This window comes from Danio rerio, chromosome 18 (assembly GCF_052040795.2).
Source record: "Danio rerio strain M-AB ecotype USA chromosome 18, GRCz13ab, whole genome shotgun sequence".
NCBI classification, from domain to species: domain Eukaryota; kingdom Metazoa; phylum Chordata; class Actinopteri; order Cypriniformes; family Danionidae; genus Danio; species Danio rerio.
The window spans coordinates 27,989,976-28,016,277 of NC_141038.1; the positions used below are offsets into that span (position 1 = coordinate 27,989,976).

The following is a 26,302-nucleotide window of genomic DNA, read 5'->3' on the forward strand; positions in this document are numbered from 1 at the left end:
GTTTACACACTTTTCACTATTAAGGTAACAGGTAAGAAACAAATCACTTTTTACAAGTGTATGCTGTAATGTAAGTATATTTATCATGTTCACATTTCTGAGTCTATGCTGTCATAGGCTATGCATAATTACCCATTGTGATATACTGTAAAACCCATTTGAAATCTAACTTTAAGTAGAAATGGTATTCACACCATTCCTTAATTTGTTAAAAGATGGTGTTTGTTATAAAAGGCTTCTTGTTACTGTAAATCAGTGAAATGTTGTGTTGTGGCCAGAAAATAGTGATTACCACATTCAGCCGACTGTCATTTTGCCACACTCAATAAGCCAGTATTGCTCCAGGTCTTGGGGGAAATTGAAGAAGCAGATCCTCACTGTAATCACTGTTTTAGTTCAGCTGCCATTGATTATTTGATAGATCTCAGAGCATGTCTGATTGTTGCTTGTCTCTGGATGGCAGAACGGAGTGGTGTCGCTCATTGACTGCACACTGATAGAGGAACCAGAGGGCACTGATGACGAGTGTATGTATCAAAACTCATTATTTCATCTTAAAGTGTCGCTTTTTCATGTAATATTTTTATGTAGCTGTTTGTAGATGAGTCATTTCTGGTATTCTGTGCATTTTTGGGAGCATAACACATACCTTTTTTGAACCAAATCACGTGATTATTTTACTACTTTTTTATTTGGGTTTTTTCAACTTTGTCCCAACTTTTTCCGATTTGGGTTTGTATATATTTAATCAGATACCACAAAAATGACAATACAAAAAGTATTAGAACATAAAAATGTTATTCATTTGAATGCATCAGTTCCAAATGGCAAATTCACACTCCAATTGTTATCCCTACAGTGCATGTAAGCTTGAAATTTGATAGTAAAATGCTAATTGATTGCAAAAATGTGAATTAATTTGATTTCAGTTGACTCCCTTAATGTAAAAGTGACATCAAATTTACATCTAACACTGGTGGAAAAAGACGGGACTTTGTTGTAATTGATTTTTGACGTGTTTTTTTAAGCCAGTGTTAGATGTCAATTTAACATTAAGGTAGTCAATTGACTTCAAGTCTTTTTTTGTATGCTAAGAAATGTCTTTACTGACTCTTATGATCACGTTAATGCCTATTTACTAAATAAAGGCATTAATTCTTTCCCAAAAGATGTAAGTGAATGCATTAAAAGTGTTTAATATCACCTATTCATAGAAATTACAATAGCTCTACATTAAATGACAATGAGATCTGACATTTGGCTACAGAAAGAAAACCTCTGTACTCACCCACATTCCAGAAGGACCTTTTACCACTGATATTGACATGTTACGAAAGTGGGCCCAACAACAAATCTAATCACCACAGACTTCTACTAGATTTGTTTTGCAGAGAATGACTAGGTTTTCTTCTTCTCCTCAGCCAAATCAGAGAAGAGCGGTCAGGACATGGAGCACCTGGATTTTAAGATTGTGGTGGAGCCCAAAGACAGCCAGTCATTCACCTTCATCCTGGTGGCCTCCTCGCGGCAAGAGAAGTCAGCCTGGACCAGTGACATCAGCCAGGCATGTCTACTCACATCAGATAATATTGAGTGATCTACACTGTCCTGGGGCAAGACCTTTGCCTTTTACTCACCTGCTGTGCTTCAAATACTCTCCTTATGCTCTTTTTTTTTCTCTGCAGTGCATAGATAATATTCGCTGTAATGGGCTGATGATGAACGCCTTTGAGGAGAACTCTAAAGTCACTGTGCCACAGATGATCAAGTAAGTGTTTCTTCATACAATGGAAGCTACTGGAAGTTTTTAAACTTGGAAATGGCTGTAAAGGTTTATAAGAACTGAGTTTCTGTAAAATGAAAATCCAAATGTGTTTATTTATTAACAATATATTTTACATTAAAGTTATAGTTGTTTTTTGATATTTATTTTGTGTTATTTGATTATTACAGTTTATCACTAAAGAGTTTTTTATCGGTCAATTTTATAAATATACTGTGTGTGGATAATAGGGGTGGCCATATTTTTTTGTAAATATACTGTAAGTAGTGAATATGTAATTGGAGTATATTTATTTTACACAAACATCTACAGTATATATGAATTTTAACAAATATTTATTTTACACTTATCGATTTTAGTTAAAATGCTCAATTATTTAATTTGTTATTTAAAAAAATATTGAATTTCAGCCACACTACAAAAAAGCTTTTCTTTCTCTTTCTTTCTTTCTTTCTTTCTTTCTTTCTTTCTTTCTTTCTTTCTTTCTTTCTTTCTTTCTTTCTTTCTTTCTTTCTTTCTTTCTTTCTTTCTTTCTTTCTTTCTTTCCAAATAAATAAATCCATTTTCTAGATAAGTAATACATATTGGGCTCTATTTTAACGATCTAAAAGTCTAAAGTCTAAAGCGCACGGTGCAAAAGCAATAAGGGCATGTCCGAATCCACCTTTGCCATTTTGAAGATGGAAAAATACGCTCTGCGCCCTGGCACATGGTCTAACTCTTAATGAGTTATGGGTGTGTATTGAGCATAACTCAATAACTCATCTCACATTCTCTTTAAGAGTCAGTTGTGTCATGTCATGGCGCATTTGCTATTTACATGGTGGACTTTGTAAGTAGAAAAACTAAAGGCTTTACTAGCAAGAAAACAGTTAAACAGACCATCTGCAGTACAAGAATGAAGAGCCTCCTACATTCGGCATTTTTACTTTGCCTTTACTTTACTTTTACTCTACTTTACTCCTTTACTTTTATGGATAAGGAAACGGTGTTGTACGCACTCCACTGAGAATATACATTAGCCTACATATTTAATTTTGTTTGTTAAGCGCAAAGATTTGTTTCAAAACTGTTTCTAAATTCTGTTCTAATTTCCAGCAAACAAATAAATAAACAATAATAATGAAGCGTGATCAATATACTGTTATATCCAAACACACGTCCTATTCTATTCTTATTCATATTCCTAGACCTATTCTTATGCCCCTAAAGGAGATGCATACTGTACGTCTCCAAAACCCTTCAGCTGCACAAATCTAAACTTGTTTTATTTAAATAAATTAAAATATGCATATACTAAATAATACTGCTAATAATAGCAACAACATTATACAAATGCAAATTGTCATGGACATAAAAGAGGCACGGGGGTTGTGTTTTTTTATATATTTTTAAAAATAATTGCAACATTTTAATCCTTTAATTTTTGTTCATTTTTAAAGATATTTGTGTATTGCTGTACATCCTGTGTGTATTAAGTAATATGTTAGCATTTGCACTCTGTGCTGAACTTTAGACCAGCTTTTAATTGGTCAATGACGCAGTCTATTTTTAGTTCTTCAAAATAGCAACATGTCAACAATGCAGCTGAACACACCTCCTTTTCAGACCGGCACACCCATGAGTCTACAAAGTGGAGCAAATGGATTTGCTATTTAAACAATGTGGCACAAAACACGACAATTAGGGCTGTGCTGGTCTGAAGATTGCAACAAATCGTGTCAAACACATCTTGCGCCTTATTGCGCCAGGTATATGATAGGGCCCATTGTCTTTTTTAAGAAATAATTTGTCAAAATTAAATGAGTTTTTCCTTTAAACAAGCAAAATAATCTGCCAATCGGGTAAGCAAAAAAAATATTATGTCTAAAGGAAAAACAAGATTATTTTTGTTTGTCTGGAAAATGCTTGTCCATTTTAAGAATTTTTAGATATTTGGACTAGAAACAAGACAAAAAAATCTAAGTAATTTTTTTGTTTTGTTTGTTTTTTGCTGTCAATCAGTTGTTTTAACTAATTAACCTTTTTGTTAAAGTTTATATATATTCTGTTTGGGTTTCTTTTTATTATAACATCAAATCTAATTACTTGCATCACCTATTTAGGTCTGATGCCAGTCTGTACTGTGATGACGTAGACATCCGCTTCAGTAAGATGATGAACTCGTGCAAGGTGTTGCAGATCCGCTATGCCAGTGTGGAGCGTCTGCTGGAGAGGCTGACCGACCTGCGCTTCCTCTCCATTGACTTTCTCAACACCTTCCTGCACTCCTACCGCGTGTTCACCAGTGCTGACGTCGTTCTGGACAAGCTCATCACCATTTACAAAAGGCCCATCAGCGCCATACCAGCCCGGTGAGACACATGTCTGTTCCTTTCTTTTGTTTTTTCCAGAACAGAGAGGAGATCACTGAGGTTATTGTGGCAAATGGGAGAAGCTGATTTGCTTGACATTTCTGCACAGAGATGCTGACTGCAAATAGTTTGTATGCAGATCACAGTGCATATTCAGTGCAGTCTGCAGTCGAGAATGTTGATTAAATGGACTCTTTAGTCCAAAAACGAACATTTGCTCCCTTTTTACTCACCTTCATGTGGTTACAAATATTTTCTAGTTTCTTTTTTCTGTTGAACACAAAAGAAGATATTTTGAAGAATGTTGTAAACTGGTAACCTTTGACATCCATAGTCAGAAAAAAAAGTCAATGGCCTGTATATATATATATATATATATATATATATATATATATATATATATATATATATATATATATATATATATATATATATATATATACATACAAATACAACTCTCAAACTATATAGACAACTCTCATATGTAAAATGAAGTCACATGAATTGCTCAGGTGTGATTTTTTCAACAGAGTGTAAAAATCTTGATGGTTCTGTGGGTCTCGTCTATCATATCTCATCTTTATTTTGTATTTTCTATTAGATTCAAGTCAGGTGATTTGCTGGGCCATTCTACAGCATGATTTTATTTTTCTAATTGCATTTGAGAGTTTCCTTGGCTTTGTTTTCGATCATTGGTATGCTGAAATGTCCACCCCGGTTTCATCTTCATCCTCCTTCTAATGTAGATGTTGGACTGAAGTAGCTAATATTTATTTACATTGACGAAGGGCAGAGGGAGCCTCTGTTTAGTTCGGCTGTGTGAAGTTTGTATGTTCTCCTTCGTTTGTATGGGTTTCCTTCGGGTGCTCCAGATTCCCCCACAGTATAAAGACATGCGGCATAGTTTATGAATGTGTGTGGATGTTTCCCAGAGATGGGTTGCGGCTGGAAGGGCATCCGCTGCATAAAAACTTGCTGGATAAGTTGGCGGTTCATTACGCTTTGGCGACCCCAGATTAATAAAGGGACTAAGTTGACAAGAAAATAAATAAATGAATGAAGGGCAGAGGGTTGCTAAATAACTACTGAGATATTTCAGCTGCAGTCTAAGCTTTCACTGCCTTTTTACACCACCCTTTCTTCATGTGTTTAACACTTTTTCCCTTGGTTAGTTCATTTTATCACAAAACTTAATTTGTAAATTAATTAGATTTGTTTTCTTTTTAAATATGGATTTCTTTGTTTGTTACCAGCATCCTTGTAAAATCTCTTGTCAACAGCAACAATTGTCCAAAATCTACTAAATAACCTGCAGACTGATCATTACCGTGACACATGACAAGAAAAACACAACTTGTAATAAGTAAAAAAGTACAGCTACAATAATTTACTTTAAAAAACTAAATTTGGACCTAACTGCTTGATATTTGGCAGCTCCATCAAAGGTTTTATGCTAAATGAGCTGTTATAGCCTGGAAAGCAAATGTTGTCAGGGATGAGAGACAATCGCTTTGTTACTTTCGTCCTGCGTTACTTTCATCCCCACTCTTCCCTATTGCCAGTGGTGGAAAGAGTACTGAAAAATCATACTTAAGTAAAAGTATGATTACTTGCCCAAAACTGTGGCGCAAGGAGAGTAAAAGTATCTGTTGTAAATATTACTCAAAGTAGATGCAAAAGTAGCTCTTTTTAAAGTGCTCAAGAGTAGTGAGTATTAAGTATCACGATGTGAACAGCTCATGCGTTTACATGCAATTTGTGCATGGATGTGTAAACATAACATTCTGTAGTGCATTAGTAACTGTTTAAGTTCATTTGGTGATTTCAGTCCTCATACAGTAAACATCCAGTGACATGCAGTCTATAAAGTCTCTCAAACATTGCGTGTAAAGATTTACGCTATCTTCTTGCACCCTTATATTCAGATATATTTAAAATAAACAATATTAAACCAGTAAATCTAGCACATGTTGTGTTACGGTGATGCGGTGACACAGTGGATAGCACATTCGGCTCACAGCAAGAAGGTCGCTGGTTCATGCTTCTGCTGGGTCAGTTGGCATTTCTCTGTGGAGTTTGCATGTTCTCCCCGTGTTCTCGTGGGTTTCCTCTGGGTGTTCCGGTTTCCCCCACAGAGACAAAGACGTGGTATAGGTGAATTGGGTATGCTAAAAATTGACTATAGTGTGTGAATGAGTGTGTATGGATGTTTCCCAGTGATGGGTTGCAGCTGGAAGGTCATCCGCTGCATAAACATATGCTGGATAAGTTGGCGGTTCATTCCGCTGTGGCGACCCCAGATTAATAAAGAGTCTAAGCCGAAAAGAAAATGAATGAATGTTGTGTTGTTTTAGTTAGTTACCACAGCAAAAATATTAATTGTTAAATTACTTTTAAAAATGGTACTTTTGTCCCTGCTCTCCCTACAATATCATTACACGGATGATAGTAATGATATTTCACCAATAAATTATTTATATGAAAAAGACAGCATTGGTAACTGAAGAATCATGTGTATGTGATACTTATGATACGCTCCTACACAACCTGAGTGCACATGAGATGAGAGCCAATGACAGTGCTCCTTTACATACAGTATAACTCGTGAAACTAAAGAGAGTGTGGGATGTGGAGCTGCACTGTTGAGAGTTTTAACCTCTTTCAGAGAGTTTATGTAGTTTTATCTTGTGCGTCAATGGCAAAAAGTAAGACTGCCCTTCTTTGTTGGAGCATATCTTGTTTGGGTGTGATCCTGCACATGTGTAATGTATAATGTATGAATGACATCTTGAAAGAAAGTTTCACTACTTCATTTTGATAATTATTTCTACACTCCATGTTAGTTATTGTTTATGTCATTTAGCACAGATATTTTAACCTGATTATGTGGGGTTTACCAATATAGTTCGTTTACATATCCACAACAGAGTGGTTGAATTAAACCAATATCTTTACCGTCCACTAAAGGATGATTTGTTTTGTTTTCTATTGTTTTGTTTTGTTTTGTTTTGTTTTGTTTTGCTTTGCTTTGCTTTGCTTTGCTTTGCTTTGCTTTGCTCTGCTTTTCATTTTCATTAAAGTGTTGGTCTGTGGCAGTAACATTTTACAATGCAGAAACACAATTGCAGTGCATTTGAAGTAGGAAAAAGTAATAAAATGCACTATTTCACAGACATATTTCCCTATATATTTCAAATCATAATAATATTGTATTATGACACAAGCAGAGTTGGGTATTCTAATTATAATTTGGGGAACGCAGTAATGTAATGAATTGCATTTTAAATTTGTGTAATTTGATTACAGTTACTAAGGTCAGTGTAATTGCGTTACTTGCAATACAATAATAGTTTTTAGAAGAAAAAAATGCTTCTTTTAAATCACGTTTTCCGCTTCAACATCAGTAAATAAGTATACGCTTTTAAATTGCTGGAGAACGTGAGCTGAAATGGCTGCTGACAAGAGTGCTTGGTTCTTCAAGTGGAAATACAGACATTACTTTGATTTCATTTAGCATAAAAAACAAAAATATTGCTGTGAAATGCAGTCTATGTCCAGTCTCTAAGAACTTTCAAATGCTTTTAACTGGACCAGCCACTTGTTCAAGCACTTAAACAGAAAACATTCTATGAAAATACTCGTTACCAACGAGGACACTGGTACCCAAAAACACGGCGGTCCAACTCAGCCTAAACAGGCTAAATAAAACTGTTGTACAAGTGCAGGAGTAAAAGTACATTTTTTATGTAAAGAGAAGCGTGGCTGCCTATTGGCCATTCACATATTGTGTCTTTTGCATATTTTGCATTCTACAGGTGGACCAGTTGAAAACAAAGAGTGACACAACAAGAACTGACCGGAATCAGCTTCATACTTTGTACGGAATATAAACATTTAGGTAGACTAATTACTAGAGGTGTCAAAATTAATTGTTTCTTCGGTGCACCGCGATGCAGACGCGCATAATTCGGTTTTGGTTCAGTAATAATCATAACCGGTTATTATGTACTGACGTCATTTATCTCCTATGCGCTCTGTCGCGAGGGAGGTGAGCGTGAGTATTTACAACACAGCCAACTCAGGGCCGGCCCGTGGCATAGGCACCATAGGCAAATGCTAAGGGCGCTGTAAATCCAGGGGGCGCCAGAAATGTGCGCGGTTCAGTTGGTTTTGTTTTCAATATTCCTGACACACATTCAGTTATAGACGGCAATAACTCAAAAACCTCTTTTTTGACGTGTTTCTTTTTTTCGCTCGACATTACGAGCATTGCTCCGTTTAAGCCCTCGCAATATGTGTTTAGCCGGGAGAGCTCACGCTGAGAGGAGCTGTCCGTAAGGGACCGTCGGAAAAGTGCTTCTATTTTTTTTTTTCGTTTTTCTGCTCCGCTCAGCGCGAGCTCTTCCTGTTGCGAGGGCTTAAGTGTGTGTGTGTGTGTTTGTTTGTTTGGTGCTGTCTATGTTTGTGTATGTGTTTGAATGAGAGACAGTGTGGTGCTGTGTGTCTGTGTATTTATACAGGCAGCATGTTATAGCCTCCCCCCTGAAATATAATACTGTATATGTAAAGCATCGTCAATGCACTGTGATGCACCGTGATATCGAATTGAACCGAATCGAAGGCATGATAATCTTAACCGAACCGAACCGTGAGACCAGTATAGGTTCACACCTCTACTAATTACCTCAGACAAACATAAAACACCCAAACACTGCCGTGCTTTTGCATACTATGGATGTCAGTGGTTACAGGTATCCATTTTTTTTCACGCCTTCTTTTGTGTTCAAATAAAAAAGACAAACAGATTTGGAACAAGAGAATGATGAGAAAATTTTAAGTTTTGGATGAACTCTTTGACCCTTTTGAATATGTCAAGCTGCTGTGATCAACCCATTGTTAAGTTTTTCACTGAGTATTAAATTACTGAAAGAGCTGCAGTTTCTTTTGTACTTTTATAGGTATATTTTATGTTTTAAAAGTAAATTCATCTGTACCGCATGTCTTTAGACTTGTGGGGGAAACCCCGAACCAGCAACCTTCTTGCTGTGAGGCAACAGCACTATCTACTGCGCCACTGCATCGCCTCAGTAGTAGTCAGTAATTTGTAAACTATTTTTTTTTTAAGTAACTTACCCAACACTGGACATAAGTATCATATCATGAGGTCTCTGCTCATTTTCACCTTAAATTCTCAGGTTTGTCTGGATGTGTTTTATTGGATATTTCACATGCATATACAGTACAGTAAACACAGTATCGCTCTTAATCCAGCAGTGTTACAGTATATATGTGTTCTCATGTTAGAGAGAATGAGACAGCACAGAGGTCACAGCAATGTGTGTTACCCTATATCGAGATCGAGCGAACGTCTGCATGCACATGGGATGAAAGAAGAGAAAAGACAGTGAGATACAGAGAAAGCCAAAGGGGAAGGCAGTGCGACGTGCTGGAGTTGCTAAAGGCTTGCGAGGGGTCACACTAATGCATGTCGCCTGGCTCTATGTATGTGTGTGTTCTGCTGGAAACGGGAGTAATTGGGCCCTGCTTCATGGCCTGCGCGCCCGCCTGACTGAAGCATCTCAGCGGGGCTCTGTCGCCTGCTGCAGGACCCCACCCTCCACCCTCCACTCGTGCCGCATCTGCAGGATGAAATATTTAGTGTGCACGTTTTACAGCCTCTCTCTCTTTCTCTCTTGCGTGCACATGTTATATTTTTGTCTTGCTCTTCGCGTCTCCTCCTCCTTTTGGCTCCAGAGACGGAGATCCAGGCACATGGGTAAGAGCCGGGGACCTCCCACACACCCACAGCCAGCAGCACCCACTCTCCCCTGGGCAGACTGCATCTCCCCCGCGCCGCTGCCCTGCCGGCGCTCCAACGCTCTCCCAGACTGTCATAAGAGGGGCTATTTCTGTGCCGGTGTGACGTGTAGGGGTGGCTCGATGGCTCGATGTGTGGGAAAGCTTCTCTGCAATGCTCTCCAGCCTTATAGAGAGATGTGAAGAGTAGGCTGTTTGTGCTCCGCAGAGACGCTTTTCTCTCTCAGAGCCTCATGTAGCCTGAGCATCGGGAAACCATTATGAGCAAAATCATGAGCTGCAATCAGAGGCAAATACGTAACTGATGTTGTTATTACTAGGGTGGTGACGGCTTGTGGTGGTTTTCTAAATTTGTGCTGATTTAGAGGAGAATTTTGTTGTTTTAAAGACTGTGATGATGGTGGAGAGAAAATAATCAATGTTGTTTGTATTGGTTGCAATTGGTTGGTCAGTTAGCTTCAACCACAATATAAAAAGGCATTTATTGAACGTGAGGTTTGATTCAAATTGAAAATGTATTTGCCTGTGTGGATCATTTAGTCACATAAAGTCACATTGTCATTATAGTTTATGAGGGGTTTTTATAATTGCGACCTTGGGGCTGCAAAAGAGTTCTAGGAAGTGTGTTAAAATGCATGTAAAACAAGCATTAAATGCATATGTTTATTAGTTTATGTTTTATTAAAAAAAATTTGTTTGATATTTGTAAATAAAATACTGTAGTTTAATAAATTTAAGTATAAAATAATTAAAACAAATAATATAATTAAATAAATTAAATAAAATAATCTACACTGAAAAAATGCCAGTACAATAACAAAAAACATAGTCCTTATTTCCTTTTGCTTTTTCTTGTTCACTCCACTATTAAAAATATCAGCTGCAATGACCTAAAATTATTTGTTATTTTTTGTGTGTATAATCAGGAGGAATCAGAAACTGTTTTTTGTTTGAGCATTTGATTTGTCATTTTTTCATTACAAGATTTTACAGAGTTGTTTATGAAAATTAAATATCAAATACATTTAATTTCTCATTTGAGAATGCATTTTAATTTATTATTTGAGTGTTATCATGTGGGTTGTGGTTATAAAAGTTCAATTTATTGTTTGATCTTTTTAGGCATTTGAATTTTTATTTGATTTTTTCTAATTAACAAATTAACCCCCATAAAAAAAGAAAGAAAAAAAAGAAAAATGACTAATGACTAATAACTTCAAATTACTTAAACATTAGAGCAGTGGTATTTAGTTGTTGTTAATAATAATGACATTAATGTCATTTTTGTTGTTGTTGTTGTTAGGGTTAGTACTGCAAATACTGCGACCTTTACTTTTTCAAGTGAGGCGGTCTGAGATTAACTCAACTTAACGTAACAAGTTGTCAGAAGCTTTTTTGGGTGAAAAACAAAACTTTTTAACTTAATGAAGAAAATTTTGATTTCAGTAAGGTAAAGGTGTTAAATACGGTTGTACAGACATTTTTTTGATGATTTTATTGAAAAACAAATCAAGTAATTTCAACTTATTTCAAGTTGGATTTTTACAGCAATTTAAAGCTTATAATGTAAGATTAACAGTAATATATTTATTATATAACAGTTAAATAATAATACAATTTATATTGCCTTATTTTTTATTTGTTAATTAATGCCTGTTATGGCAAAGCTGAAATTTTTTTGCATCCTCAGCCCGGTCAATCAATCTAATAGGCTCATTTGCGGTTTAGGATATATTTCTTATTATTATCTGAGATAAAAAAGTTTTGTGATGCCTAATTTTTTTGATGAAATTGTTTGTCAGGATCCTTTAATGAACACAAAGTTCATTAGAACAGCATTTACTTCAATGATATGTTTAAGGCTATAAATGACTTTACTTTTATTTAATTATAGTATACTCAGAGAATTATTTAATGTAGTCTTACTGAATTTCAATTATAATTTCCATCAAAATGCACATTGAAATTCCTTATCTGAAATCGCATGTTTATGTCTGACTCTATTAAGACTGAGGTTTTAAATAAAGACAACAGGATCATTAAATTGACTCTCCATCCTGCTCTTTTTCACACTCAGATCCCTGGAGCTGTTTTTTGCGAGCAGCCAGAACAACAAGCTCCTCTATGGAGAGCCTCCCAAGTCGCCCCGTGCCAGCCGCAAGTTCTCGTCCCCACCGCCACTGGCCATCACTAAGACTTCATCCCCCAATCGCCGCCGCAAACTGTCCCTCAACATCCCCATCATCACCGGAGGGAAGGCTCTGGATCTGGCAGCCCTCAGCTGTTCCTCCAATGGCTATGCAAGCATGTACTCTACCATGTCCCCCTTCAGCAAGACCACTCTGGACATCAACAAGCTCTATGTGTCCAGTCCCATCACCAGCAAGATCCCCGACGAGGGAGAGGGCAAGACGGACAAGGCCGATGAAATTTCTCTCTGCAAACAAGGTGTGTTCAAATTTTCTTTCCTTTATTTTATTTTTTATTTTTTAAGACAGTTAAAATAAGTTATTAAAATCAGTTGCTTAAAGAAATTTAATTGCTCTACTCTAAACTCAGAAAACAAGGCCTGGCTTACTGATGTAAACACAAACATCAAATAGACATATTCTAAACATCTACACTGTCAAAAGCGATTAGTTATAAAGCAAGAAGTTTACTCTCTTTTTTTTTAAGTAAAGTCAACTAATCACTTTTTGCAGTGTAATAAACATCCAAAAATGTATGTCTAATGTATGTTTTGCAGATGAGAAAACACTGTAATAATATGTTTTCCAAATGCAAATTCAAATGCTCATTCTGAAAACGTAGCCCTGTATACATTTCTGGAGATCGCAAATTATGTAGTCAGTATGTATGGCTGCATTTCGTCTATAAAACGAATGCTACGGGGTGGTAAGTTGTTGTTTCTTTTTGCGCTTACTAGCTGGCCACTTACCAGCTGACCGTTTACCTCAATATGGATGGTTTTCCTGCTGTTACCAGTTTGTCCAGTTACTCACCATGTTTGTCAGTGGACTTGAAATGCAGAGAGGTGTTGACCTAGAAGATAGGGATTGAATCCGACAAAGAACAGTTTCAGAAAACGGGTAAGACAAAAACAGATGCCAATAAATAAAATAATCAAGTAAATAACAGGGTGAGAATGTGGTAAAATCTGAAAACATGGTAAAATCGGGCAAGGCCTTTTCTTTTTCTGGATTTACGTGAGAACAGCAGGCGCAATTGGCACTCACAAGGAAAATTTGAGATCTCAAAAAGCGTACACAGTGGCCTCTGATGGATTCGCGAAAACAAGAACTGCAAAAAAACTTAATTCCTATGACTTATTTGGCCCTTTCCAGAAATGTATATAGCTGTACGTGTTCAGAATGAGCATGGGTTGGACATCTCAGTGATGTGTGTATGCTATAAGTAGTTAATGGACTTACTCACATTGACTAACATTGAGTGTTTGCACAGGGTGTCTGCAAAGTCTTAAAATGTCTCACATTTCAAAAACTACATTTTAGGTCTTAAAAAGTATTTAATTCACTGAAATCTTGACTTGTAAATCTTAAATATTTGTAAACAGGTTTCAATTGTCCTTTGTCCATAAAAAAGCTACCCAATAACCAACAATTAATCTCAATAGAACTTTTAACAAAACTCTATTCATAACTCTATTTTCCAATATGGTTTATTTACCATTTTTACAATAACATTTGTTTAAAAATTGTGTATTTATAGTCCGTATATGGTAAGGAAACTGGCCTGGACAGACAGAGATTTTGTTTATTATAGTATTTAAAGATTTATATGTGAAATGTGTATGCATACAACTGGGGTTTGCTTGTTTTGACCATTTAAGTCTGAAATTTAAATTCACAATGATCTTAAAAAGGTCTTAAAACGTCTTAAATTTTTACTTTGTGAAACCTGCAGAAACCTTGATTTATTATGTTTCTAATTAGTTTCTGTTAACAACAGAAACTGTTAATAACTTTTTCCAAAATTTTTTTGTTACAGCCTTAATCCAAAATGGATTAAATGAATTTATTTACTCAAAAATCAAAATCTACACACAAAACCCCATAATGACAATGTGTAAAAAGATTTTTTAAAATTGTTGCAAATTTATTAAAAATTTAAAACCTGAAAAATCACATGTACATTCGTGTGAAGTTAAAATTGAGAAGTTTCTAAATTGAGCTGAGGTACATTCTGTTTCCACTGATCATTCTTGAGGTGTTTTAGCAGCTTAATTGGAGTTCACCTGTGGTAAATTCAGTTGATTGGACATGATTTGAAAAGGCATACACCTGTATATATAAGGTCCCTGAGTTGACAGTGCATGTCAAAGCACAAACCAAGCATGAAGACCCTGTAGACGTTGTCTGTAGACCTCCGAGACAGTATTGTCTTGAGGCACAAGGTTGGGGAATGTTACAGAAAAATTTCTGCTGCTTTGAAGGTTCCAATAAGCACAGTGGCCTCCATCATCCGTAAGTGGAAGATGTTTGGAACCACCAGGACTCTTGCTAGAGCTGGCCATGATCTCACAAGGAAACATAAGTATTTTAAGGTTTGTCAGTTTAGTGGCTAATTCATACAAATTCGTATGAGTTCAGTCGTACAAAAATGTACGATTTTAAAAAGGAGCCGTGTCACCCTGTATGGTAGAGTATGGTAGAGTGGCCAGACAGAAGTCACTCCCCTCCTGGAATTTGCCAAAAGGCATCTGAAGGACTCTCAGACCATAAGAAACAAAATTCTCTGGTCTGATGAGACTAAAATTGAACACTTTGAAGTGAATGCCAGGTGTTAGGCTTGGAGAAAACCAAGTACTGCTTATCACCAGGCAATACCATCCCTGCAGTGAAACATGGTGGGGGCAGCATCATGCTGTGGGGATGTTTTTCAGCAGCAGGAACTGGAAAACTAGTCAGGATAGAGAAAAAGATGAATGCAGCAATGTACAGAGACATCCTAAATGAAAACCTGCTTCAGAGTGCTCTTGACCTCAGACTGGGGTTCATCTTCCAGCAGGACAATGACCCAAAGCGCACTGCCAAAATATCAATGGAGTAGCTTCACAACACCTCGGTGAATGTCCTGGAGCGACCCAGCCAGAGCCCAGAGCTAAATCCTATTGAACATCTCTGGAAAGATCTGAAAATGGTTATACACTGCCGTTTCCCATCCAGCCTGATAGAGCTTGAGAGGTACTGCAAAAAGGAATGAGCAAAAATTCCCAAACACAGGTGTGCCAAGCTTGTGGCATCATATTCAAAAAGACTTGAGGCTGTAATTGCTGCCAAAGGTGCATCAACAAAGTATTGAGCAAAGTTTGTGAACACTTATGTACATGTGATTTTTCAGCCTTTTTATTTTTGATGAATTTGCAACAATTTCAAAAAATATTTTTTACATTGTCATTATGGGGTATTCTGTGTAGAATTTTGAGGAAATAAATTAATTTAATCCGTTTTGGAATAAGGCAGTAACAAAAAAAAAAATTAGAAAAAGTGAAACGCCATAAATATTTTACAGATGCACTATTATTATAGGTAGTCTTCAATACAAGAATGATGTTTTCATTTATAACTTTCATAATATGGTGAGTTTGTGTTTCGTTTGTCTGATATATGTATTTGGATAACTTTTTTTTCTAGACAATTCAGTGAGGGAGGAAAGCGATAATGACCAGATCCAGAGTGATGAGGCAGAGGCTGAAGTGTCGCCCACCAAATCACCCACCACTCCCAAAAACGTCAAATGCAAAAACTCCTCAGGTAGAAGACACTCTGTCCTAGTCTTCCCTGCCATGTTGTTATCGCTCACTGACATGAAAACCAGAGCACCTGCATCTCACGCTGACAAGCCACCTGCACCCTTCAGACCAGCCAAATGTTGCATTTATCAATGGCTCAAAATGGCAGACTAGCTGTTTCGATAGACAGAGTGTTTAAATCAATGATCCAGGCACAGCTATAAGTAAAATGTTTATGTCGGTGAGGTGCTGATGTGATTCGCAATAAACAAAGTGATTCTTTGGACAGAGATGGAAACCTCGCAAGACACGATTCATGCAAAATCTCATTAATTCTGTAGGTTTCAAAAAAAAAAAAAAAAAACAAGCTCAGGGAAACGCCAAAGGAGGCGTGAGTAGGTGTTTGGAAAACTTGTGCCATAGCAACCATTAGCATGTATTCTCTGTGCCACCCCTGGTTTGTTTGTGCGGTCGATTCTCTGACAATACCATCTCTTTGCTTTTAAAACTAAACTATATGCAGGTTCAGAGGTCAACAATGACCCAATTGATTCATTTTTGTGATGCAGTTTTTCTTTCAAGCTTAATAGAACAACAGAGCAGTTTCTTTTCTAAATCTGTCGTGAGGCACACAACAACAAGCTTGTTTCCTTTAAAATGCTGCTTTTGTTATTCTCTGAGAGTGTATTTGAGACATACATCTTAGTGAAATGATGAGCTATTTTTAGTCTCAACCATCTTGAGAAGCAGAGCCCAGCCTATTGTCTTGATGAAGACGCAGTCTGTGATTTTATGTTTCGCACTGCCACCTGCTGGATACTTCCGTACACTACATCATTGCAGCAGCATCGCCGTTTTTGCTAAAAGAAGTTTTTCATACCATAACATGATGCATTAGCTTGGGGAAAGTGCTTACAAGTACAAATCTAACAGTATGGAAGTAAGTGCTTATTTTGGTCCTGCTGACAGGCGCAGGCCATCTGGGTAGAGTTTTTTTTTTTCCCTTTCTTTTTCTCACAGTCGTAAGATGCAATGGATGTTTGTGACATTTTCATATGTCATCATGGGAGGATTATCCATTGTGGAGATAATGTCACTGCCTCCATTATTTCTGCATGAGTCCATCTTGTCTTATTTTACACCTGCTGGACCCTTAAAGGCGAAGAACTCTGAAGCGCAGTACATTTCCTTAATCTTTTCATGGCACATTTAATCTGTGGTTAGGGGCAGATGAGTTTTAGGTATGTTGCACTTATTACGTTTTAAGAATACTGCACATTTTAAACACTTAAGAGTAAAAGATTTTTAAAATACTGCATTTTTTAAATGTTATGAGGGTAAATTAAAAATTTTAAGAAAAAAAGTTTAATTAAATGTATTTAGACGACACAGTGGTGCAGTGGGTAGCACGATCGCCTCACAGCAAGAAGGTTGCTGGTTCGAGCCTCAGGTGGGGCAGTTGGCATTTCTGTGGTTTGCATGTTCTCCCCATGTTCGCGTGGGTTTCGGCTCCAGTTTCCCTCACAAGTCCAAAGTCGTGGTATAGGTGAATTTGGGTATGCTAAAATTGTCCCTAGTGTACGTGTGTGAATGAAAGTGTATGGATGTTTCCCCATTGATGGGTTGCAGCTGGAAGGGCATCCGCTTTGTAAAACACATGCTGGATAAGTTGTTGGTTCAATCCACTGTAGCGACCCCCGATTAATAAAGAGACTAAGCTGAAAAGTGAATGAATGAATGAATAAACTTTATTTATAAAAATGCTAAAACTGGAACCGTTTTTTTTTTTTTCAAATGTTCACTTCTAAATTTGTTAATTGCCAATGTACATTGTGAAATTTGCTTGCACTAAAATTGATTTATTTTAGTGCACCAAAACACATATGCTGTTTTTGTACATTAATATCTAGTTTCAGTCTTACCCCTTGAAGAAAAAGATATAAAATCTCATATTTCGTTTGGAGTACCTGTATAAAGGGTTATTCAGACACAGTTGAAATCAGAATTATTAAAAATTATTTTAAAAAAATATTTTAATATTTACATCATGTTCTCCCTGCATTTGTGTGGGTTTCCTTCGGGTGCACAGTCCAAACACAGGTACAGGTGAATTGAGTAAGCGTGTGTGTGAATGTGTATGTGGATGTTTCCCAGAGATGGGTTGCGGCTGGAAGGGCATCCGCTGCTTAAAAACTTGCTGGATAAGTTGGCGGTTCATTCTGCTGTGGCGACCCCAGATTAATAAAGAGACTAAGCCTACAAGAAAATAAATGAATGAATGAATATTTACATATTTCCCAAATGATGTTTAACAGAGCGAGGATATTTTCACAGTATGTCTGATAATATTTTTTTTTTTTCTGGAGAAAATCTTATTTGTTGTATTTTGGCTAGAATAAAAGCAGCTTTTATTTTTTTTTTAAAACCTTTTTAAAGGCAAAATTATTAGGCCAGTTAAAAAACTGTCATTATACAATAACTTGCCTAATTACCTTAACCTGCCTAGTTAACCTAATTAACTTAGTTAAGCCTTTAAATGTTACTTTTTATAGAAATGTCTTAAAAAATATCAAGTAAAATATTATTTACTGTCATCATGGCAAAGATAAGATAAATCAGTTATTAAAAATGAGTTTTTGAAACTATAATGTCTAGAAATGTGTTGAAAAAATCTTCTCAGTTAAACAGAAATTGGGGTAAAAATAAACAGGGTGTCTAATAGTTCAGGGGGGCTAATAATTCTGACTTATACTAGTTTATTAGCATTCATAATAAGCTCACATTATCACTTTGTTTATGATATTTGTGCATTCCAGATATGCTGCCTGCTGCTTTAAATTCTTACTCTTTTTAAAAGCCAGATGGATTCTGATTGGCTTTCAATGTTTTTATCATTCTTCAGCTGGAAAAAAGGCCATTTTAAAAGTGATCACAACAATATTGTTCTTCTGTGTCATAGCTGTTATGGTGTGGACTCAGATATTGGTTTTGGAATGATTATTAAAAACATCATGATCATAATAGTTATTGCCCTTGCAGTGCAGTCTTTAATTCTGTAAAGTGTACACACCAAATGTTCATTTAGCATGTTTGTTCTGCTTGTTTTTCTCTTTGAGCAGAATTCTCTCTGTTCTCTTACAATAATGGCATGGTGATGTCATCCTGCCGGGAGCTGGATAACAACCGTAGCGCCTTGTCTGCCGCTTCTGCCTTCGCCATCGCCACTGCAGGTGCCAACGAGGGCACGCCAACCAAGGAGAAGTACCGCCGCATGTCTCTGGCAAGCACAGGTAAGATTCAGCAAGCTGTTTCAAACTCCCATAGGCTGTGGGTATTTGTTGCCTGGCAGAAATGAAATCAATGTGAATTTTGATTGGCTATCAGGGTTCCCTACGGATCAGAGGAACGGAGATAAGGAGTTTGTGATTCGCCGAGCAGCAACTAACAGAGTCCTCAATGTCCTCAGGCACTGGGTGTCCAAACACTCACAGGTGAGATTGAGTACAGTGTAAAATCATATACTAACACAAGACTTGACTAAACAGAAACAACTGTTTCTGGGTCCAAATTCAACACTTTTGTATACTTCTAATATCTATTTTTATACAATATGTATTTTTTATTTGACTTCAAACTGAAATAAAATGTTTTCTGAGTGATAGAAACAATAGACAAGTCTTATAACTTACTTTGTCAGTAAGTTTAACTAACGGGCTTTAAAATAATGACAAATTTAATATTTAGAAAATACAAGCATTCAAATATTGCATTTTCACCACCAATAGCAGTGACATTTAGCACGACCATGAAGCTTCCAGACCTTTTCCAATCAAATCACATTTTTAATCTCCAACTAGGCTTTCCTTCAGTATATATTGTCATGTCATAATAAAAGCAAAAATTCCAGAATTCGACTAAAAAAGTAGTTTCTCATTTCCTCCAAATGGACCAATAATCGCTGTTCACTTCGGCTTCTCGTCAAAATTCTGACCAGTCAAATACTTTCTAGAATCTGAAGTGAACCCCAACAACACTAATATTAAACCTAATAACCCTAACTCTTATATTTACTAATATTAGGGTTAAGATTATTATATACGGTCGATGCAGTAATGCTGTACCTAGTGCTGTCGCCTCACAGCAAGAAGGTTGCTGGGTCGCTGGGTCGAGCCTCGGCTGGTTCAGTTGCCGTTTCTGTGTGGAGTTTGCATGTTCTCCCTGCATTCGTGTGGGTTTCCTCCGGGTGCTCCGGTTTCCCCTGCAGTCCAAAGACATGCAGTACAGGTGAATTGGGGAGGCTAAATTGTCCGTAGTGTGTGTGTGTGTGTGTGTGTGTGTGTGTGTGTGTGTGTGTGTGTGTGTGTGTGTGTGAGAATGAGTGTGTGTGGATTATTCCCAGAGATGGTTTGTGGCTGGAAGGGCATCCTCTGTGTAAAAACATGCTGGATAAGTTGGCGGTTCATCCTGCTGTGGTGACCCCAGATTAATAAAGGGACTAAGCCGGCAAGAAAATGTATGAATGAACGAATTATTATATACTAGGGGTAGACATATTAAAAACATTGATATTATAAATTCCTAATGTCGTGCTCAGACACTCTTTGCACTCACACAGCTTGCATATAACGCTGCTCAAGCCCAACCCAACTTTGCCCACTTCTTTCATAGCATGATAGGTCCACTTTAAAAGTTTTTTTGCCTTGCATTTGTGTATCTGAACCTGTGTATTGTGTGTGCAGGACTTTGAAACCAACACTGAGCTCAAGATGAAGGTAATCAGCTTCCTGGAGGAGGTGATGCACGATCCTGAACTTCTGACCCAAGAAAGAAAGGCTGCTGCCAACATCATACGGCAAGTAGATACTGCCTGTACTCTGATAGATTACCACATGTTGGGTTTTAAGTAAGTTTAGACAAATACTGATAGATAAATAAATAAATAAATAAATAAATAAATAAGGGCGATGCAGTGGCGCAGTAGGTAGTGCTGTCACCTCACAGCAAGAAGGTCGCTGGGTCGCTGGTTTGAATCTCAGCTCAGCTCAGTTGGCGTTTCTGTGTGGAGTTTGCATGTTCTCCCTGCGATGGCGTGGGTTTCCTCCGGGTGCTCCAGTTTCCCCCAAAGTCCAAAGACATGCAGTACAGTCGAACTGGGTAGGCTAAATTTTACGTAGTGTATGAGTGTGTGTATGAATGAGTGTATGGATGTTTCTCAGAGATGGGTTGCGGCTGGAAGGGCATTGCGTAAAAAATGTGCTGGATAAGTTGGCGGTTCATTCCGCTGTGGCGACCCCGGATTAATAAAGGGACTAAGCCGACAAGAAAATAAATAAATAAATAAATAAATAGCATTTTATTGAGTATGTTGAAATGATCTTGTTTTGCTTTGTTTTGTTTTGGCTGATAAAGTTTTTTTTGTATGCCATTATGAAAACAAAACTATTAATGGTGCTCTTGTTAAATTTAAAGAAGGAGAGCTGAAAATAATTCCATGCTTATTTAATCTTTTATTAAAGAAATTCATAAATATGTAACCATTCATTTAAATAAAACATTTGAAAATATCAGCCCTACTGCACATTAGCTATAATTGTTGTTCAATACTTTTTGCAACCTCCATTTTTAAACATAACTGCTCCATGTATTTTCCTATAATAGCTGATAAAAGAAAACCCTGAAAACCTGGAAAGAGATCAGAGACCGTCATTCATACAGAAAGTTCTATAGATTTCAGGGGGACCAGGATAGAACTTTACTTTTTAATATATATTTGGGTAACACTTCGTTTTATGGTGTCCTTGTCACACAAATTCTATGTTATTTTATCTAATTTTAGTATATCTTTAAAATAAAGACTGTATTTGTGTTGATTTTGATGTTTGTTTTGATTTATTGTTCTGATGGAAGTTCGCCATTTCTAAGATATTTTTCTGTTGGCATTTGATTATATTTAGATATTGATATCATTTCTAAAAAAATGTGCAGAAAGAAAAAGTCTATGCAGCAGACAAAAATAGACCTATAACATTAAAGATTCAACAGTATACACACATGCCAGTCCAGCACTGCCTGGTAGTGAAATATGCTGGAGTCAAACAAATCAAATAATTTTTTTTTGCAAATTCCAGCTGTGATCTTCTTTGCCTCTCAAACTATAATCCTTGTTGTACATTTACACAATATAGACACACACTGTCTTCCAGGTAGATTTGTAACTTTTTTTAGTTTATTGGTTCATTATTGTTATGTAAGGCTTACCAAATATCTTCTCCAAACCAGAACTGTACAATATTCTTTAGTTTTACTCATTGTGGTGGATAATGCTTAGAATTTGGCACTTGCGTTTCCTCAAATGCTGGACTCTTATACAGTTTCCAGTTGTACCAATAATTGTGGCCAGTGTACACTGAAGAAAATATATTTCATAATGATACTTCTTTATTATTCCAGCTGTTTCAAAAGACTGCTTTTTTCAGAATTTTCTCAATGGAACATCAAAAAATAAATAAACAATGCATTTTTTTCACAGCTTTTTTGCTCATGCTTGCTAAGTGTGCCAATAATGTTTACCATTACTGAAATTCAGTCAGTGGCTTGGTTTGTGAAAACATTCTCTCTTTTTTTCTTTTGATAGGACACTGACGCAAGAGGATCCTGGTGATAATCAGATCTGTCTGGAGGAGGTTCTGCAGATGGTGAGTGTGGTGATTCTTGATCATCCTCCAGCATATTAAACATTTTTCAGTGCCAAAACAATCAGAACTTCATTGTTTCTTCGGAATTTCTTAATAGAATGTTTTTTTTTTTTACTGTACTCTTCAGAGTATGTAAGGTCATCATTAAATGACTCACCTTGATTGCCTGTATTTGAACAATTTTAATATTTCAAAAATTATTTTTCCAGTGATTTTTTTGCAATCATTATTAGTTTTCAGTTGGTGCTGAAGAAATGTAATATGTTTGTTGGTACTGTAATCTTTGTAACATAAGGTATAGCTATTCAGTTAAAACTTTCAGAAATAAATCTAATTGAATAAATAAATTTGTTCATCCTAAACATCTTGTGCCAAATTATTGTATTGGTTTAAGTTTACGATGCTTTTAACAATTGTGAAAGCTTATAAACTGTGCTGAATCTCTTTAAATCCTTTTGTTAATTTATTTTTTATTCATTTGACTAAATGTTTTATTATGTAGGCTGAAGGAGGAAAGTCAGAGTCTTTCGAGAACCATTCAGCTCTGGAGATTGCAGAGCAGCTCACCCTACTTGACCACCTTGTATTCAAAGTCATACCATATGAGTGAGTGCTGCTATTCATTCTTTATTTATAAGAGTTAAAGTTAGCTTAGTTTGCTTAAAAATGAAAATTATGTCATTAATGTTCCCTCAAACCTTTAGGATGTTCTTTTAAACAGTTTGAACAGTAATCAATGTGAATCGTTTTAATTTTGGGAGTAGTTAACTACTGTATGCATTTAATAAGGAAACCTAAGATACCTTGCACTTCACGTTAGCATTCGTAAAAATCGAATACAGGCTCATAAGGAATATGTGCTTCAGCCTAACAGTACATTTTGTAAAACTGCAAAAACATACTCAAGCACTATACAGTTTCTAGATAAATTAATGCTATGAGGCAGTATGATGCAAAAACTTTTTTGTCTTTTCACACTAAGGATATTTACGGTGACATACAATCGATCAGAATTGATTTTATTGCCGAGTGTGCTTACACACACAATGAATTTGTTTTGGCTACAGAAGCTTCCTGTGTACATGAAGTGACACAAAATAAAACTGAGAAAATACACCAAACATTAAACAGAAATGCAATTAGTAAAAAAGCTCTGGATGTTGAATTGTATGGACAGATTTGTTATAAATATACGTTATAATAAGTCATAAGGTGCTGTGTATAAGTGCATACGAGACAGTATTGCACAGGTTTATTGCACAGTAGGGTAATATTAAGCTATTTATGAAGTAGATGGCCTGAGGAAAGAAAATATTCCTGTGTCTGGTGCTCTGTAGTGCTGACCAGACGGTAACAGTTCAAACAGAAAGTGTGCTGGGTGTGAGGGGTCCAGAGTGATTTTGCTTTTACTCACTCTGGAACAGTACAGTTCTTGAAGTGTAGAAAGGGTAGTGCCAGTGATTCGTTTAGCAGTCTGAACTATTTGCTGTAGTCTGCGAAGGACAATTTTGGCAGCCAAGTCGAATAAATTAATAAACTAATTGATGAATAAAGGAATTACTTTGTGCTGTTCTTTGCACAAAACTAAATAGATACCACAAAACAACTTAACAGAGTCTATGCACTCAGGTTTGAGTCCGGTGAAGCATGGTTTGTTAGTAAGAAATAAAAGCAATGTACAATCAAGGTAAATCTATGTGGTTTCAGTGCACTGTTTGCTTTTAAAATCTATTGGTTTAGATCAGTGGTTTGCTGATCTTTACAACAAGCCCTGCCTTCTCATGTAGAAGAATTGTGTATCAGAAATGTATAACAAAATTTAAGTAACAAATTTCAGATTCATAAAAATGTAGACAACTTCCTCTAGTGGATTTGTCATCTGAAATGTGCAACCAAATATATCTGAAGTAAATTATTTTAAAATTAACAGAAAAATTGGTTGAGGCATGTATTTTCAATGAGTCTGGGTGGCAAAGAACTGTCAAAGATATTGCTATTCTGCAAAAAAGTTTACTCAACTTAAACTTATAAGGCAACTTGCTGAAGAGCTTTTTTACTTGGGTTTAAAGGTGTCAACTAAAAAAAAAGAAGCTATGCAGCAAATGACAAAAAACTTTTTTCAACAGTGTAGATGTGTGTCAATATGAATATGTGTATCAATATTTCATATAAGTCGCATTTACTCCTGAATCTATGATGTGTCTGCCAATTTTATCGCAGTGGACAAAAAATAGCTATATTTTGAGTTTGTTCACTATTACGAGTTTAAGAAGTTTAAATAGGATGCTGTAACATTTAGGTGGGACAGAGGTCATGTGTGCGACAGATCAAGGATGAAGCAAAAATCAATTCTCTATTTAAGCTTCTTTTACTCAAGGCAAGGCAAGGCAAGGAAAAGGCATTGTAATGTTCACAATCAGTATAAAAACAGCAAACTCTGTGTGTTTGTGTGCTGACTTTATAGCCCATGTAATCAGTTCATGAGCGGCTTCAGCTGTGAGTGTTTGCAATCAGACAGGATCTAGGGCAGGTGTGTGATTGGTGCATGACTGGATCTTGTAGTTCTTTTGCTGCCAGATTTGTAATTCTCCAGCGATCTGCATGGGCTAGATCGCTGGTGACTGTGATAATATTTTCATTAGTGTTCAACAGAAGAAAGAATCTAAAACAGAATAAGAGTGAGTAAATGATGACAGAATTTTCATTTTTAGGTGTACTATCTTTCCAAAATGAGAAGAAAGCAACATTGTTGTAGATCGTTTAGATCAAACTATATATATTACCACACAAATGTGTTCATTCTCATTTATTCACAGAGAGTTTTTTGGTCAGGGATGGATGAAGAATGACAAAAATGAAAAGACACCTTACATCATGAAAACAACAAAACACTTCAACGATGTAAGTGTTCGATGTAAACACATCTGATCATACAGCAGTTAAGAGGAAATGTTCAGTTGCCGTTCCTCCAAATAAAGCATAGCGAGAGCAGTGCTGATGTACCTGTGTCTCTTTTACAGATCAGTGACCTGATCGCTACAGAGATCCTGCGCTGTGAGGATGTGAATGTACGGGTAGCAGTGATGGAGAAGTGGGTGGCGGTGGCTGATATCTGCCGCTGTCTCCACAACTACAATGCTGTGCTGGAAATCACCTCGTCCCTCAATCGCAGCTCCATCTTCCGCCTGAAGAAAACCTGGCTCAAAGTCTCCAAGCAGGTGAGAAACTACTTAAACTAAATTCAGTAACACTTTACAATAATACTGTGTTAGTTAATCTTAGTTAATGCATTTAGTAAATTAAACAAATACTGTAAAAATGTATAGTTCATAGTTTGTTTATGTTAGTTAATGGAAATACAGTTGTTTATTGTTAGTAACTTATGGTGTATTAGCTAATGTTAACAAGCATCAATATGGATGTTATTAGTGCATTAGTAAATACTGAATTATGATTAAAAATACTGTACAAGTGTTCATAATAAGTTCATAATATATATATATATATATATATATATATATATATATATATATATATATATATATATATATATATATATATATATATATAACTAGTATCACTAACATTAGCTAATGAAACATTACTGTAAAGTGTGATCCAACATTTTGCAAATAATTTGAGAACATGAATCATTTCAGCTGGCTTAAAAAACAAAGATGAGTCCTTAAAGGTTAACACTTAAGTTTAAGTAACGATTGCCACTATTAAATACTGGCTTATTGCCTGTGTATTATTAAAATATTGGCAATTTATTTGTACTTAAAAAGTATTATCTTATTCCTCATTTCGATTTCTATCCAATAAACCCAACTTCAACTTTACTCATTACCTATTAATAAGCAGCAATTAAGGAGTTTATAGAGCAGCGGAAAGTATTAGT

At 36.2% G+C, this 26,302-nt stretch overlaps 1 protein-coding gene across 4 annotated transcripts in view; it reads left to right on the forward strand.

Annotated features, from left to right (window-relative positions):
• The window catches only part of rasgrf1 (Ras protein specific guanine nucleotide releasing factor 1), an 82,039-nt gene that overhangs the window by 51,723 nt on the left and 4,014 nt on the right, over positions 1-26,302 (forward strand). For all 4 annotated transcript variants that reach the window (XM_087293221.1, XM_087293223.1, XM_087293222.1 and 1 more), the window contains exons 11-23: positions 464-527; positions 1,422-1,564; positions 1,686-1,768; positions 3,889-4,137; positions 12,032-12,402; positions 15,609-15,728; positions 18,826-18,996; positions 19,091-19,197; positions 20,446-20,558; positions 22,341-22,401; positions 22,904-23,007; positions 25,218-25,302; positions 25,422-25,619. In XM_087293221.1, coding sequence (XP_087149347.1) covers positions 464-527; positions 1,422-1,564; positions 1,686-1,768; positions 3,889-4,137; positions 12,032-12,402; positions 15,609-15,728; positions 18,826-18,996; positions 19,091-19,197; positions 20,446-20,558; positions 22,341-22,401; positions 22,904-23,007; positions 25,218-25,302; positions 25,422-25,619 — 1,869 coding nt within the window. The remainder of the gene's footprint in view (positions 1-463; positions 528-1,421; positions 1,565-1,685; positions 1,769-3,888; positions 4,138-12,031; positions 12,403-15,608; positions 15,729-18,825; positions 18,997-19,090; positions 19,198-20,445; positions 20,559-22,340; positions 22,402-22,903; positions 23,008-25,217; positions 25,303-25,421; positions 25,620-26,302) is intronic.